We start from the raw sequence: 16,104 nt of genomic DNA on the forward strand, positions 1-16,104 counted from the left end.
GTTTATACAGTTGACCAATGAGTGAAGAATTTCCCAGTTACTATTGGTGTTCTCTGTGTGACAACCTGCAATCAACACTGACAACCCATTTGTGTTCCAGTTAGCACATGACTCTGCTATTCACATCTGGCCAGTATATCTGGGGATACTTTACTGAGAATCGAGACCAGAACTGTGACAGTATTCTTGTCCCTGTCTTTGAAGACTCAACGTTGTGAGTGGCTGGCAAGCTATTGGTTCTGCAGCAGCCAAGATTGTATGTATGATATTCTTACAAAGTTGGCTGTATCTGCGGGCAGTATAATAGTGGAGGTTAAATTAATTCACCTCTCTCTTCCCTATGCATAATAGGAATAACAATGTCTAATAAGATTGCATGCTAATATTGTACTTTGCTGTGCAGTAAATGGCATGCCTAAGGCTGTCCAGCACTGTGACCCCCTTTTTATACCTCTCTCATTTTTTTCTAATTTATAGGCCTCTGGTACATTTACATTTTTTAAGTGGCTGTGTGTGGTTACATGTACTGGTGTTCGCACCCTGTTAACTACTGAGGCAGGCAAGCTCTGTCTAGGCTTGGCCACCATTTAAATTTCCTCTCTGGTTTCCCATCATGTGCATTTGTGCATGGGCCTCAGTGATTGTCTTTTCCTCTTTCTTAACGTTGGCTCTATTCAAAGCACTATTCTGGTAACAGCTTACAGTGACCCTGGCACTGCAATACTAGTCAGAAAAATTGCCTGCACATGTTGCCAACTTCACAGCTCAGGTCACATGATGACTCCAGCTTTCCTAGTGCCTCTGGGAACTTACATACTGCACTTCCTGGATCAAACTGGATCACCCAGGAACCCCAGGTAGTACCATTTGAAAGAGATGCTGGTGCTGTGTGTGCTTTGTTTTTCATTTTTTGTTATTTTGTAAGTACACTAATATCCTAAGCTATTGATGGAAGATCCTTGGGAGTGTGATGTCATTATTTGCTCTTGCAGTGGCTAAATCTGTTGGACAGGTCTTTTGTTATTTGCTGCAGTTCACTGGAGCCCCTGAGAATATAATGTGCTGATGTGCTTGTAATCAGCAAACATACCAATGTTAAATATGTTTTATTTGGAGTATATTTATCATGCTTTTATGCTGGTTATGTTTTACATTACCTGACCGGCAGATCTTTCTCTCTACCTTACTATCCTGCATGGGAAAGTCCTTTCTTTCCTACAAGTCAGGCCCCAGTTCCTAGACCCACAAGTTTCCTTTCACTCTCTTCAGTTCAGGTAATTTAAAACATCCTTGCCATACCGAAAACTCACAACCTACAACCTACTGATAAATCCACATAAGCGTAAAGGTCCACCAGTTTCATCAGAGAGCCTTGGCAGAGATCAGGAGACATGCATAGCCGACATATAGCACAACCTATTAAAGAGGAAGTAAACCCTCCTCTGACACTTGTACCTATAGGTAAGTCTATAATAAGGCTTACCTATAGGTACTGTGAATATCTCCTAAACATGTACCGTTTAGGAGATATTTACCTTAGATGCATCCAGTGACGTCACTGGCGCATGCGCTCTGAAGGAATGGCCGCTGGTGCCGTTCCTTCAGAACTCCGTGCCGTGACCGTCGGCTCCCGCGCGCGTGCGCTGGAGTGATGTCACCGCGGCTCCGGTCAATCAGATGGCCGGATGTCGCGATCCCGGAAGACGGGCGACTGGACATGTCGCCCGTCATCCAGCTAAGCGGGCGGCACGGCGGGGGCTCGTTCTAAGGTAAGTATTTCATAATGAGCTAGTATGTGATGCATACTAGCTCATTATGTGTTTCTCTTGCAGGGTGAAAAAGAAAAAAAAAAAAGGGTTTACAACCTCTTTAATAAATCCACATCAGCGTACAGGTCCACCAGCTTCATAGGATGGCCTTTGCAGAGATCAGGAGACATGCATAGACGACATGCTGCACAACTTACTGATAATTCCACATCAGCATAAAGATCCCCCAGCTTTATTGGGTGGCCTTGGCGGAGATCAGGAGACATATTACATGGTGCAAGAGGTTGTGTCCAAAAGTCACCAAAAAGATTTTCAACTTCCTCCTCCACCAAAATTATTTTTTGTTTTGCATCCTCCGGTGTCTCTGCAATGTTTGCCTTCTTTTAGACATTTAGGAATTAACTTAGGAAATTATCAGTTGCATTCCTCCAACCAAAATATATATATTTTTTATTTCAACTTGTTTTGTAGTTCCAAATCCCCAGGGCAGCTTTTCAATTGTTTTCACAGCCTCGTATCTACATTGTATGTCCTCTGTCATTTCAAGAAAAACTAAGAGATTTCCAGTCACAACTTACCAACCAGCCAGCGACCAACCGAATAGCACTGTCTAACAGTATGCGTTAAAAAACCCCTGTTTTTAACGCATACTGTTAGACAGTGCTATTCGGTTGGTCGCTGGCTGGTTGGTAAGTTGTGACTGGAAATCTCTTCGTTTTTCTTGATCTGCGTCCGCCCTTCCAGTGCTCCTTACCATTAAGACCAGTTATAGGTGGAGGTGGTGACCACTTTTTGCATTATCGTTGATATCTATATTGAGCCAGGCAACGCACTGACACCTTTGCTGCCATTGTGCGATGTGCTGGGTGTTCAGTGTGACCCGTGCCTTTAAGGAGGGGTGGGCTCCCTCTAGTCACCTGTCCTCCATCTATCCCATTAACCGCTTGCCGACCGCCGCACGACTATATACTGCGGCGGTCAGCCCCTCACAGGCAGAGTGACGTATCGGTACGTCACTAGCCTAGGAGGGTCTGGGGAGCGAGCGCGTGCCGCCGGCGGCGCACTCCCGCGCGGTCACGGACCCCCCCGCGCGTGTGACCGGCGGACCCGATGTCCGCCGGCCACTCTTCGATCGGCGGGGGAGAGGGAGAAAGTCAGGCAGCTTGTGTAAACAAGCTGCCGGTCATTCTCCTCGGTGTAAAGACACTGATCACACGGATCTACTATGTAGATCCCTTGATCAGTGTCCTTACAGCTCAAGCCACAGCCAATCACAGTAGAAAGCACGCCCCTAGGGACACACACAGCCCCTCCCTCCCAAATAAAGTTAACCCCTTCACTACCAGTGTATTTTTACAGTAACAGTGCATATGTATAGCACTGATTACTGTAGAAATGTCACTGGTAACCCCAAAAGTGTCAAAAATGTCAGTCAAGGGTCCGATCTGTCTGCCCCAATGTCGCAGTCCTGCAAAAAAATCGCAGATCGCCGCCATTATGCGTTAAAAAAAAACAACAAAAATGACAAAAATCTTTTCCTTTGTTAGTAAATGCGATAACTTTTGCGCAAACCAATCAAAATACGCTTTTTGCGATTTATTTTACCAAACATAGGTAGCATAAAACAAATTGGCCGAAAATGTTAAAAAATTTTGATTTTTACATTTTTTTTGGGGGGAATTTCATATAAAAAATGTGAAAAATATTGCTATTTTTGCAAAATTGACGCTCTTTTTTTGTTTATAGCGCATGATCAAAAAATCGCACAGGTGATCAAATACCACCAAAAGAAAGCTCTGTTTGTGGGAAAAAAAGGACGCAAAATTTGTTTAGGTACAGCTTCGCACGACCGCGTAATTGTCCGTTAAAGTCACGCAGTGCCGAATCGCAAAATGGTCGTTTAGCAGCCAAATCCTACGGGGCTTAAGTGGTTAAATGCATGGGCCAATAGGGGGCCAATAGGGGGCCAATAGGGGGCGAGCGCGTGCCGCCAGAGGCGCGCTCCCGCCCCCGCTCGTTCATGGACACCTCCGCACGAGTGACCGGCGGACCCGATGTCCGCCGGGCACTCGCGGTCATCAGTTACAGAGGGAGAAAGGCAGGCGGCTAATGTAAACAAAGCCGCCTGTCATTCTGTCTTGTGTAACAGCAGAGATCATACGGTCCTGCTATGTAGGATCGTAGATCTCTGCTGTTACATGAAAATCCACGCCCCTTTACAGTTAGAAACATGCCCCTAGGGACACACTTAACCCCTCCTTCTCCAATAAAGTTTACCCCTTCCCTGCCAGTGTCATTTTTACAGTAACAGTGCATATGTATAGCACTGATTACTGTAGTAATGTCACTGGTACCCCCAAAAATGTCAGTCAAGGGTCTGATCTGTCCGCCACAATGTCGCAATCCCGCAAAAAAACGCAGATCGCCGCCATTACTCGTTAAAAAAAAAAACAACAAAAATGACAAAAATCTTTCCCGTAGTTAGTAAACGCAGTAACTTTTGCGCAAACCAATCAAAATACGCTTATTGCGATTTTTTTTACCAAACATATGTAGCAGAAAACAAATTGTCCAAAAATGTTAAAAAATTTTGATTTTTACATTTCTTTTGGGGAATTTCATATAAAAAAAATTTGAAAAATATTGTTATTTTTGCAAAATTGTCGCTCTTTTTTGTTTATAGCGCATGATCAAAAAATCACACAGGTGATCAAATACCACCAAAAGAGAGCTCGGTTTGTGGGAAAAAAGGACGTCAAATTAGTGTAGGTAATTTTCGACCGCGCAATTGTCCGTTAAATTCACGCAGTGCCGAATCACAAAATAGGACCTGGTCAGGAAGGGGGTAAAATCTTCCGGGGCTTAAGTGGTTAAAGAAAAAGAAAAAAGCTGAAGTTTGTTTGCAGGATATGGGACCTAAACAGTGGATACTGAAGACACCTTAATGGCATTATGTGAGAATACAGAACCACAGCCGGAGGGATTCCCTTATCCACCGAAGGTGTGAATGGAGGAATCAAGTAATTTTCTTTTCTCCCTCTGGTTAAACAAAATAATGCATGTAGCCCTAGTTCTGTGTTACTTCAACCTAATCTTTTGTACATAGGTACTCTAACTCTTATATGGCCAATATATCATTCTCTGTAGATGCTACTCTTGGTCAAAAGTTCTTCAAGTGGCTGTTTAATGTTCTTGATTTCTTTTGACTTTGTTGCCTTTTTTTGAGTAGGTTCACCTTGGTTTGTGTTTGTGTGTCGGCCCCTCTGTGTGTGCTGGTTTTGAATATCCCTAGGTTGATTAATTTTTATCAAGCTGTGTCCCCTAATGAACTCAAAAATCCTTTTCTCAGAGTCGTTTGAGAGACGCAGCTCTCTCACTTCATATGCTATAATTTTCTATTGAACTGCATGCTGCTGCTTTATATTTTGCCAATTTTCCTATCTCCAAATTTTAAAACTGGATTTAGTGAAATAAAATTAATAGATGATATGCATTTGTTAAAGGGGTTGTAAAGGCTACAGTTTTATTTTTTTTACCTTAATGCATTCTCTGCATTAAGGTGAAAAATCTTTATGTGCAACTCTCACCCCAGCCCTCCTAAATAAGTTTCTAAGCCTGATCTCAATCCAGCTCTGTCTCTCTCCCTCCTCACTGGACAGTGAGAGCAGTGGGAGCCATTGAATCCTGCTGCTGTCAATCACATCCAGTGATTGGGGGGGGGGGAGTGGCGGGGCAGAGCTGCACTGTGTGTGTCAATAGACACACACACACAGAACAGCACAGCTCGGGTTTGACTAATTGAGCCCGCACATGTGCCACCATAGAAAGTGGGTTCCTATAGTGGCACATGGAGAAGAGGTGGAGCCCATAGTGCCGACGGGAAACCCGAGAAGAGGAGGATTGAGGCCGCTCTGTGCAAAACCATTTCACAGAGCAGGTAAATAAGTTTGCTATTTATTTATTTAGGAAACTTTACAATCACTTGCAGGCTGGGCTCACACTATTGCAATGACCGACATCGCATGTGATTTTTACCGTATTGCTGTGCACATCACATGCAATGTCTGTGCGATGCAAATTCAGCCATACAGTTTTTATGGCTGAATTTGCATCACATTCGGACCAAAATGGCACAGTACCCTTTTTTGGTCTCCAGTTGAATCAGATTGCATTGGTGTTCACAGAGAGCAGTGTGACTGCCTGCGAGTGAGATGCGTTGTGGGAACTTGTACTGGAATCGCGCTGGTTCCCACATCGCACACGTGTGAACCGAGCCTAAATCTTTTGAAAATATAATTAATGAAAGTATTAGTAATTGCTTTTCATGCACTAGGAATTCCATACATATATATCATACTATATGGATGTTTAGTACTGGGCAATTGTATAAGTTGTATAATACATACATGCTGGAATTAAATCAGTTTCAGTCTAAACTTTTCAGAAGTAATTTACTTTCTGAAGACGGTAAACCAATCAGTAAATCAATCAGATTTTTAATCAATTTTACAGTCAGTATTCAATTAAATGACATATGTTGTAATTCACACATGTCATTTCTGATAGATTGAATAATTTTGATTGGTTTATGAGGATGCTTTTTTAATGGTGTCAGGAATGGAGTCAGAAATCTTCACAGAATAAGCTGTGTAATTGTTCAGTTCACTTATTTAGCTATGTAAAAATCAAATGCCTTTTTACTTATTTCATCTGGACATGATTGGATATTCATAGTTAGGCCCCTTTCACACAGGGAGTCCATCAGGTGGACTCTGTTTTTCTCAGCGGGGGATCGATCCACTGATATCCCGCTGAGCAGGCGGACTGTCTGTCTGTCCGTTCTCATCCGATCCGATCTGCTGGACGAATGAAAATAGGGTTTCCATCCATCCAGATTTGACGGATCGGATGTCAGCGGACATGTCTCCGCTGACATCCGATGCCCCATAGAGATCCATGGGGTGTCCGTTCAGATCCTCCAAAAAAACTGACAGGCAGATCTGAATGGTCCGCCTGTGTGAAAGAGGCCTAAGTGATGAGTTAAACACATGGGTTTGGGTCGAGCAGGGTTCAACGAGCATTACTAAAGCTCAGGTGTGGAATCTGAAGCCAATTTAAGTCAATGAGAGCTGAATACTAAAAAAACTGGGTTCTGTGCTAATAGGCAAGGGGATTGTCAAACAAATGACATGGGGGTCTGGGAACTACCCTGGGGAAACATATCAAAGCACATTTTTAAAAGAAATTCACTTCAGCTGGGAGCAGTGATTTTAGTAATGCTTAAAGTGAACATTAAAAATGCAAAACTATCATAGTAAATAACATGCCAGAGAGGTGCCCTGTGAAGTGGAGCATTTGTGTTATGTAAACAACATACTACAGCAAAACTGACATTTTCAAAGAAAAAAGTGTGTTAGAATGCTGGCAAAATGACAGCTCCCAGCTGCTTTCTTCCATTTTAAAACAAGCATCTGGGGATTTATAAACAAACAGCCAGGAAAATGCTTATCTTAGATGAGGGTCTGATGTAGATGTTATTGGGGAACCCCACAAAAAATAAAATGTCAGGTGCCCAATTTATTTATTTATTTTTTTTTTTGTCAGGTGCCCAATTTATACCAGCCCATTCAGGTTTGTTTAGGCTTTTAAGGGGGAATTCCACACAAAACAAAATTAAAATGCATTAGATCCCCCCAGTAATCCATACCAGACCCTTATCCAAACATGCAGCCTGACAGTTCAGGAAAGGAGGGTGGTTGAGCATGCGCCACATTATCTTAATGTGGCCAGGTGGACCATCCTTGCAAAGCACCTTGTCCACATAGTGATGTGTGTGAATGAGTAAGGGGTACATAGTATGCATCATCACCCCCACCTTCCTGGCCTGCCATTCTGCATCCCAAGATGAGGGTCTGGTAAATATTTTAGATTTTTCTGGGAATGTATATATATATATATATATATATATATATATATATATACACACACATTTTTTTTTTTATTTACTATTATTTTTGTAGTGCTAGGTAGGTGCATTGGCATGCATCTTTTGGTGCATTGCCATGTATCATTATTGAATTTTGATGCACATTTTTAATGCTTTTTTCCACTTTAGTATTTGGATTGCATACAGTTAAAAGCCTCTAAGCCTTATTATTTACTGTTGCTAACACATCCAAACACATCAAAATGCACATAACATGTTTTGATGAGCTAGTTTTGACTTCTATAGACCACCTAATGCACTAAAATGCAGGAAAAAAACAGATATGTCTTATTTTTAAATAAGCGCATTAAAGTGCAAGTGTGTAAATGGGTCCTACTATGTATTCCCTGGTAACCTCATAGCTGTTTCCTTCTCAGGCAGACTACAGACCAGATGTTGTAAGCCTCTGTGAATACAGATGGGTATCATTATACAGAAGGCTCAGTCTTATTTTTCACCTATACATACATGTATAGAATGCTATGTATATGCAGAGCTCAGTTAGAAATTACAATCACTGCACTATGATTGCATCTTGGAGGAATAAAGAAATCCACATTGGCTCTCTTTACCCTCTGGCCTCACAGATGCCATATGGACTGGTATTTTGGTTGTTCCACTGCTGGTAAAACCATTGCGTCAAATAATTTATTGATAGTCTCCTTGAAATTCACCTGTTATGTCAACTCTACAACATTACTCTGTTGGAAATTCAGCATTCTTTTCTATAAAGAGTATTATTTCAGAGTGGTAATTTTTCTTATTTGGATAGTTTTGTCAAGCTATATACCATAATAAATCACTTGTGGTCAATACTAAAAGACGTCACCCCCTGGTAAGGACAGTCGGTGTGGTGTGCCTGAACCGACGTAAGGGGGGTAGCCTGTAAATAAAGAGGGCACCCCCAAGGGAAAGAGGTAGAGAAAAAAGGGTGAAGGAGGGTGGGGTGACGATCCGAGGCAGCAGGCCGGTCAAGGGGAGGGGCGGCGCTATAAAGCCCGCTAGCTCCTCCCACAAATACCGGCCTGCGGCCGCACACTTGTGGTCAATACTAAAAGACGTCACCCCCTGGTAAGGACAGTCGGTGTGGTGTGCCTGAACCGACGTAAGGGGGGTAGCCTGTAAATAAAGAGGGCAAAAGAGTAAGCAAAACAACACACTTTATTCAAAATATCTAGGACACAAGCTTGCGAAAAGCCAATCTCAATTCCTTCTCTGGGTGCGGTATATACACTTGGAAGGCGTCCGACTCCCACCTACCAAGCCTTTTAATGATATGGCCTGGCGTATTATTCCCTGAAGCAGCCGTAGCCGCTCCTATCCGGAAGGAATGGCCAGAGTGCGCTGCCGGGTCCCACCCCAGTCTGATGCAGAGAGAGCGTATGTAAAAAATGAATTTGGACGTAGTGAGGGGAACGTCCAGGAGCGCAAAGAGCGGTGCATGGCTGGGACTGCTCAGGGTCTGAGCCACGAAAACATCCAACACTCTGACCGGGCACCAAAGATTCCCAGACGGGTAAAACGGGATGGTAACGGGGTGGCCCACCTGCCTGGTCTTGGTGCTCTGCAGAGTCAAAACATAATGATCCCCCCATTTGACGAGATCTCGCTTGAGGAGACACAACCGCCCCTCAGCTGCGGAAGCTACCGAAAACTCCCCGGGTCTGAGAAAACCGTAGAAAGCCAGATACATTGCCGCTTTGACCACAGCATTCGTGTATGGCTCAAAGGGCGACGTGTCCAGTAAGTTGGAGAGGGCCCTGAATTTCTCTCCATCTATCGGCAGCCGCCTGATGGGGGAATGGTGATCCAACCTGCCAATGCCCTTCAGGAGGCTCTTCAGAGGATACGCCCGGAGGAAAGGCAAGGAGTTTGGATGGTGCGTCAGAATGTGGTGTTGAACACCCGCCAGATATAGTTTAATAGTACTGACAGATAGCTTGAGTTGGAGGTGGCAAAAAGCAGCGAAGGCGACCATGGTCTGCACTGACTGGTCATCCAACCCAAATTCCACTAAAAACCTTTGGAAGATGGCCAAGGCTCGGTCATAAGCCTTCCTGGTGTTGGATGACAGAGCCATACGGGCCAACTCCCGTCCATGCGCCATGATGCGGGCTAGTCCAGGAGCAGATCCTTGAACTCCGGGGTCCGCGTGGGACATCTGTCGGCCGTCGGGTGGAGAGTGAAGAAAACCTGCAATTTGGAGCGGGAAAGAGCGTCAGCGGCTAAGTTGGTATGACCCGGAATGTGCTCACAGAAAAGAAAAAACTGGTAAGTGGCAGCTACCAAGGTCAGCCTGCGGACCAGCCTCATAATAGTCAGGGACGATGAACGGCCTTTGTTGATGATATCACAAGCAGCCATGTTATCACTGAAACATTTGACTGCCTTCCCTGACCAGTACCTACCCCAGGTGACAGCAGCTGCCACAATAGGGTATAATTCGAACAGCGCTGAGGTCTCGCGGAAAGCAGGTAAGGCTAGAGACTCAGCCGGCCAACTATCCCTGAACCATGAGTCCCCGAAGATGGCTGCGAACCCGGAACTGGCGGCCGCGTCCGTCCAAAACACAGGGGACTGGGCAGAGATGGGCGGGATGAACATGGAGATACCGTTCCAGCTTTCCAGGAACTCAACCCACATGCTTAGGTCCGCCCTGGCAGGGGGATCCAGGTGGGAGATGACACCCTCCGGAAGACCTGGCAACAGCCGCAGCAACCGAGAGATAAAGGACCTGCCCTGGGGGATGATACGCATGGCAAAATTTAATGACCCGATCAAGGACTGCAACTCCTTCCTGGAGAAAGTCCCTAGTTCCAGGAACCTGCCTACCACCCCACGAATACGTTCAAGTTTGTCCACAGGGAGGCTGGACTGCATGGAGACAGAATCCAGGGTAATCCCCAAGAAATCCAGCCTGGTGACCGGGCCGACCGTTTTGCCTGGTGACAGGGGAACCCCTAAGGTGGAAAATAAGGCCAAGGTACTATTTAGACTGACCGGCGTGCAGTTGCTATCCTCGACCAACAAAAAATCATCAAGGTAGTGCAACACCGAGGGGCACCTGGAGACATTCAGAAGGAGCCAGCAGAGCGTCTCAGCAAAGGTATCAAAAATCTTGGGGCTGCTTTTAGACCCAAAAGTCAGCCTGGAAGCGAAATAATATTTCTCCCTCCACTTAACACCGTGGATGTGCCATAAGGAGGGGTGAATAGGCAGCAGCTTGAAGGCATTGGCAATATCCGTTTTACTGAGCCAGGCAGCCCTGCCAGCCCCTAAAATGGCCTGGATGGCATTGTCCACGGTAGCATAGTGGAGTGAGAACTCGGCCGAAGGAATAAGGGAATTAAGGCTGGGGTTGGTGGAAGAATGAGGAGCCGACATGTCGATAATCAAGCGTTTTTTATTGGTGAATTTGCTTGTGGCAATACCGATCGGGTTGGTACGCCAAGAGGAGAAGGGGGGGGCCGGGAAGGGGCCTAACATGAACCCCTCCTGCACTTCCTTCTCAAGTAGAAGATCTACCGACTCCGGGTCCTCCGTGGCCGACAGTAAATTGGGACATTCCAGAGTCCCCGTGGGAAGAGACACCAGCCCCGTGTGGAACCCACCCAAGAACCCCTGAATCAGATACTCCACCAGGTGTGGAGACGGATGAGCCTGCAGGTAAAACTCCAGCACCTCGACCTTGACCCCGGTTAGTCATTGCTTAGGGTACATCTTGGATGGACACATGGATTTCGTGTGAGCCCTGAAACAGATGGAGCAGACATGGAGCAGCCTGCAAGCACTGAAGCTGCACGCCCCCCCATTGAAATTATTGCAAACCTGGGCTTTACCTAAGAACACTATGGGACGACCCAGCTTATCCCTAAGGCCACGCTGCTCTGACCTGCCAGCACCCCCCCCTGGGACCCCGGCCGGGGAGGATACAGCCTCCATGGGGCAAAGGCTGGCAGAATGTGAAGTGGAGGAGCATGTGGCACAGGAGGGAGGTGCCAAGCCTGCGAAGTGCCTGCAGAAGAGCTCGGTATCCAGTAGACTCCAATCCACACGAACATTGAATTGAGCCAAGGCTGCCGCCGCCTTGGCCGAGACCGACTTATGAAAGTCGAAGAAGGTAAAACCCCCGTATTTGTGCCCTAAATCCACTATCTTATGCAAGTAAAGATCTAACTCTTCCCGTCGCTGCGGGTAAACGGAACACAAAACGTCCCTGTAGATGCCGAAGGCCAGGACAAACTCGGGGATAGTGAGCTTCTTATTAAGCCTGGGGTCCCTGGCCTTCATGACTACGGACAAATCACCGTAATTGTAGACCTTACTTTCGACCATGTCCTGGGAGGCAATGAGGAGAGCCACTAGGTTGACATCCTTCCCCTCCAAGATATCCTTGCGGAGAGCCGCGGGGACCAAGTGGGCCGGGGTGATGATAGGAGAAACCGTGGAAGAAGGCAAGATGGGAACTGGGGGCCTACCCTGATCACTAGCGGGAACTGGGGTCGGGACCGGCAAGGAAGGAGGGGGACCCCCTTGAGCCGGACTGGCGTCCTCCAGCTTAGTCAGTCTATTGCCGATGGACTGTAGGGAAGATAGGATGGAGTCCAGGGTTCCTTGTATGGCAGACGAACAGCCCTGAGAGCTGGTGCCCAGTCCCGGATCTTCTGGATGTTCCATCATCAATCTGAACAGCTCCGCTTTCCTTGCAGTGGCCGGGAACGAGATACCCTTCTGGCGTAGGACCGCTAAGATCTTCGGAATAGTCCAAGACCCGTAAGAGCCCAGCGGAGAAGGAACCCGACGACCCCTGGGGGTACCGGACCTGACAGGGGTGCCGATCCTGGCTGGCGTGGAGGGGGAGGAAAATCCATCTTCCAGGGTGGCTCCTTGAGGCCCGCTGTAGAAGGAAACAGAAAAAGTAGAACGCCCAAGACCGATTAACGACCGAAACGTATAGGAGAACCACTGGCTGGCTAGCTAGAGCCCAGAGGCGAAAAACTTAACTACCCCGTGACAGGTGAGGCCCTGCTAGATGCCAAGCGGCCGGAGAGAGGCTCTACCTATGATTTGGGCGAGGGGCGTGAGCCACTGACGTGGTGGCGGGAAAGATGGCCTCTCGGTGACAGTAAAAGAATCAAAAACGTGTGGCCGTGACAGGTGAGGCCCTAACTATAAACCCCATGAGAAGGGTGGAGCGAGGCGCTAGCTTTGGTTTGGCCCGTGGGGCGAAATAATCTCCGACGAGATTGGGGGGTTGGCCTCGCGGGACCGGCTATGAAGGGGGGGGGGGGACTAGGGCCAGCACCTGAAACCCTAACAGCCAGTAGACTAGCCCTACCAGGGAGGAGGGGGCAATACATGACAGAACAACACAGCTGGAGAGCCACAACAGAGTAACGAGAAGGACAGACGACATGAAGAGCGGTAAGTGCACAGAGGTGATGAAGCCGTGACGGAGCACAGGAACCCAAAACAACCGCAGGTGAATAACATGAGGAGTATACGGGCCTGAAGTGTACATAAAAGGGGGTGGCCACCGGGCAGCCAGACAAGGTGACTAAGAGTGTGGGGCCAAGTGACAGACCAGGTTTAAGTGTCTACGGGCGATGCCTAGAGAAGCGTCTGTGAAAATTAAATAAGCTGAGCCGTGAGGTACATGAAGGAACCTGAACCTGAAGTAGTACCTGGTGCCGGCATCGAAAGACATGGAGAGAACCTGAAGGGAAAAAGGCAAACGGTCAAAAAAAAAAAAAAGGGGGGGGGGGTGCGTGACCCCCCACTAGAGATACATACCTGAACCCGGAATGGAAAAAACCACATATACCCACAAAGCAAAGAGACCCCCCCCCACCAACCCTTAGGTACCAAAACCCCCCCCGCCCCCTCCCTCTGAAAAGGCCGGGCGACCCCCCCCCCAACCAAGGCAGCCATGGACAAGCAGGGACAAGCAGGGGAACAAGGGATGATGTACCCAACCTGACAGAGGCCGATAAGAGCAGGAGAACATAAAACAGGTAGCCGTGGCCTAGAAAGGCAGGCAGTGTGTGCAAGAGCCTGTGTACGGGGGTAGCCGTGGCCTTTCTGGAAGGCAGGCAGTGTGTGCATGAGCCTGTGTACAGGGGTAGCCGTGGCCTTCTGGAAGGCAGGCAGTGTGTGCAGGACTGAGTGTGAAAAAATAGCCGTGGCCCACAGAGGCAGGCAGTGTGTGCAGGAAGATGCCTCCTCCCCCCCTCCCCCCCCCATGATGACAAGTACCTGATCCCCTACTGAACAGCAGGAGAAGCAGCGGCGAAGCTGGTAGACACGGCAGAGAGGCTGGGCTGGATGGCAGCGGAGGGTGAGACACAGCACCGTCAGAGGTTGCTCAGGAACAGCCGAGATCCGCGCCACACGCAGCGCTTCCTGGTACAGCACCCGACCGGACGTCCGGTCCACGAGGAGGCGGTATTCGGCCGACGTCAGGTGATCACCCAGAACACCTGACCAAGCCGAGTGACGATCCGAGGCAGCAGGCCGGTCAAGGGGAGGGGCGGCGCTATAAAGCCCGCTAGCTCCTCCCACAAATACCGGCCTGCGGCCGCACACTTACGATACATACAGTACATGGTAGGGATAGAGCACATAAAAAAAAAAAAAAAAGATACATTTTTGCAGACTATTTGTTGAATAGCTTATCTAATAAAAATACAGGCCCAATAAAGGTAGAAGTGAGATAGTGGCAAAAAAACATAACACATGGCTCATGTCTGTTTCTAGTACTTCTGAATACAGCATACCTGTGAGAAAACCACTCTTTCTTTCAAATGTAACATCTTTTTTCAGCTTGGATTTTTTTTTTATATTAATGCAAAGGGAATGCCTGCCTGACCATGCTTCAGTAAACACGTTTTGCTTGGAGACTGACCTGTTAAAGATTATTGATTAGTTGCTGTCATTCCATGCAGACCACACTAGCTAATCAGTACAAGACCACCAGCTGTGAAAGGTTTTAGCCTTTCAACTGCACCTCCATGCATATGGAGTCAGAATGCCCGACTACTTATTTGAAGTGGAAAAATATCACTTGTTCAAAGTCATAACATATTTCATAGCCACACCAACACTTTCCATTAAACTGACAGTTTTTGTAACGGCTTGAAATGGGTTTTTGAAAATAATTGGAAAAGACGTTTAGAGATAATACAAAAAAGCCAAAATCAATGCAAAGCAAATACTAAAAAATATTTTTTTAGCAATATTCTCATATGTCAGGCTAGCATGCCCTTTACTTGAAATAATACAATTTTTATGAAAAGTTCACTTTTCTTTCAGCTGACAAATCTAAAGATAGGGTTTATAAACTTTTGTAGAAAACTTTAAGCTTTTTTTGGCATACAGAATGTGTAATGCAATGATAAACCCTCAGTTTTCTAAGCTCTTTTAGCAGGGGATTTAATCACATACTGAATATGCGCCTTCTTCATCTGTTAATCCTTGCCTATTTTCCTGTTTAAGCCAGTGCCTTGATCACTGCCTTAGGTTTCCTGTTTCAGATGGGCTTCTTTGTCTTGCAGCCTCATATTGAGCCACTCTTGCATGCAGGGCCTAGATCTTCATCTCCCTAAACTGTGTGCATCAATGGGAACACACAGCCCCTGTAGACTAGGATAGTAAGGCAATCCCCTGCTCCTCCCTCTGTTTCACCCTCCATTCTCCATACTAACAGACTGGCTGGAAACTTCTCTGTCCACTGTAAACATTTTCCTGGGAAGACCAGCAGTTTAGGAAAGCAGCACTGAGAGTAGGAACCAGAAGCTTTGAAAGCTGTAAACTGCAAGTGCTGGGGTAAGACTTTTAACAAATAGTTTATTGGGGATTGTTTATTTTAGTGTGCTTAATGTGTTAAGCTAAAAATCACTAAGGATTACTAACTACTTTAACTACTTGAGGACTAAGTCTTTTTCTGACACCTGTTGCTTACAAGTTAAAATCAGTATTTTTTGCAAGAAAATTACTTAGAACCCCAAAACATTATATATATATATATATATATATATATATATATATATATAATTTATTTAGCAGAGACTCTGGAGAATAAAATGGCGGTCATTGCAATATTTTATGTCACATAGTATTTGTGCAGTGGTCTTTCAAACACAATTTTTTGGGAAAAAATACACTTCACTGAATTTAAAAACACTAAACAGTAAAGTTAGCCCAGTTTTTTTCTATATCATGAAAGGTAATGTCACGCTGAGAAAATAGATACCTAACATGTTACAGTTTAAAATTTCGCACACTCATGGAATGGCGACAAACTACGGTACTTAAAAATCTCCATAGGCAGCGCTTTAAAATTTTATAACA

The 16,104-nt window shown here is 46.2% G+C and overlaps 2 protein-coding genes across 2 annotated transcripts in view; one reads left to right on the forward strand and one right to left on the reverse strand.

Moving 5' to 3' along the window:
* Positions 1 to 16,104, forward strand: part of CFAP47 (cilia and flagella associated protein 47) — a 702,231-nt gene that overhangs the window by 561,567 nt on the left and 124,560 nt on the right. The gene's annotated exons all lie outside the window — the stretch shown is intronic.
* On the reverse strand, positions 11,458 to 13,462 carry LOC309546699 (uncharacterized protein; the record flags this gene model as incomplete). The annotated part of the gene is made up of 2 exons (XM_082246412.1): positions 11,458 to 12,241; positions 13,440 to 13,462. 2 exons carry the CDS (start codon positions 13,460 to 13,462, stop codon positions 11,458 to 11,460), a joined length of 807 nt encoding a protein of 268 aa, XP_082102538.1.

This window comes from Pelophylax lessonae, assembly GCF_965119305.1.
Source record: "Pelophylax lessonae genome assembly, chromosome: 2".
Taxonomy (NCBI): domain Eukaryota; kingdom Metazoa; phylum Chordata; class Amphibia; order Anura; family Ranidae; genus Pelophylax; species Pelophylax lessonae.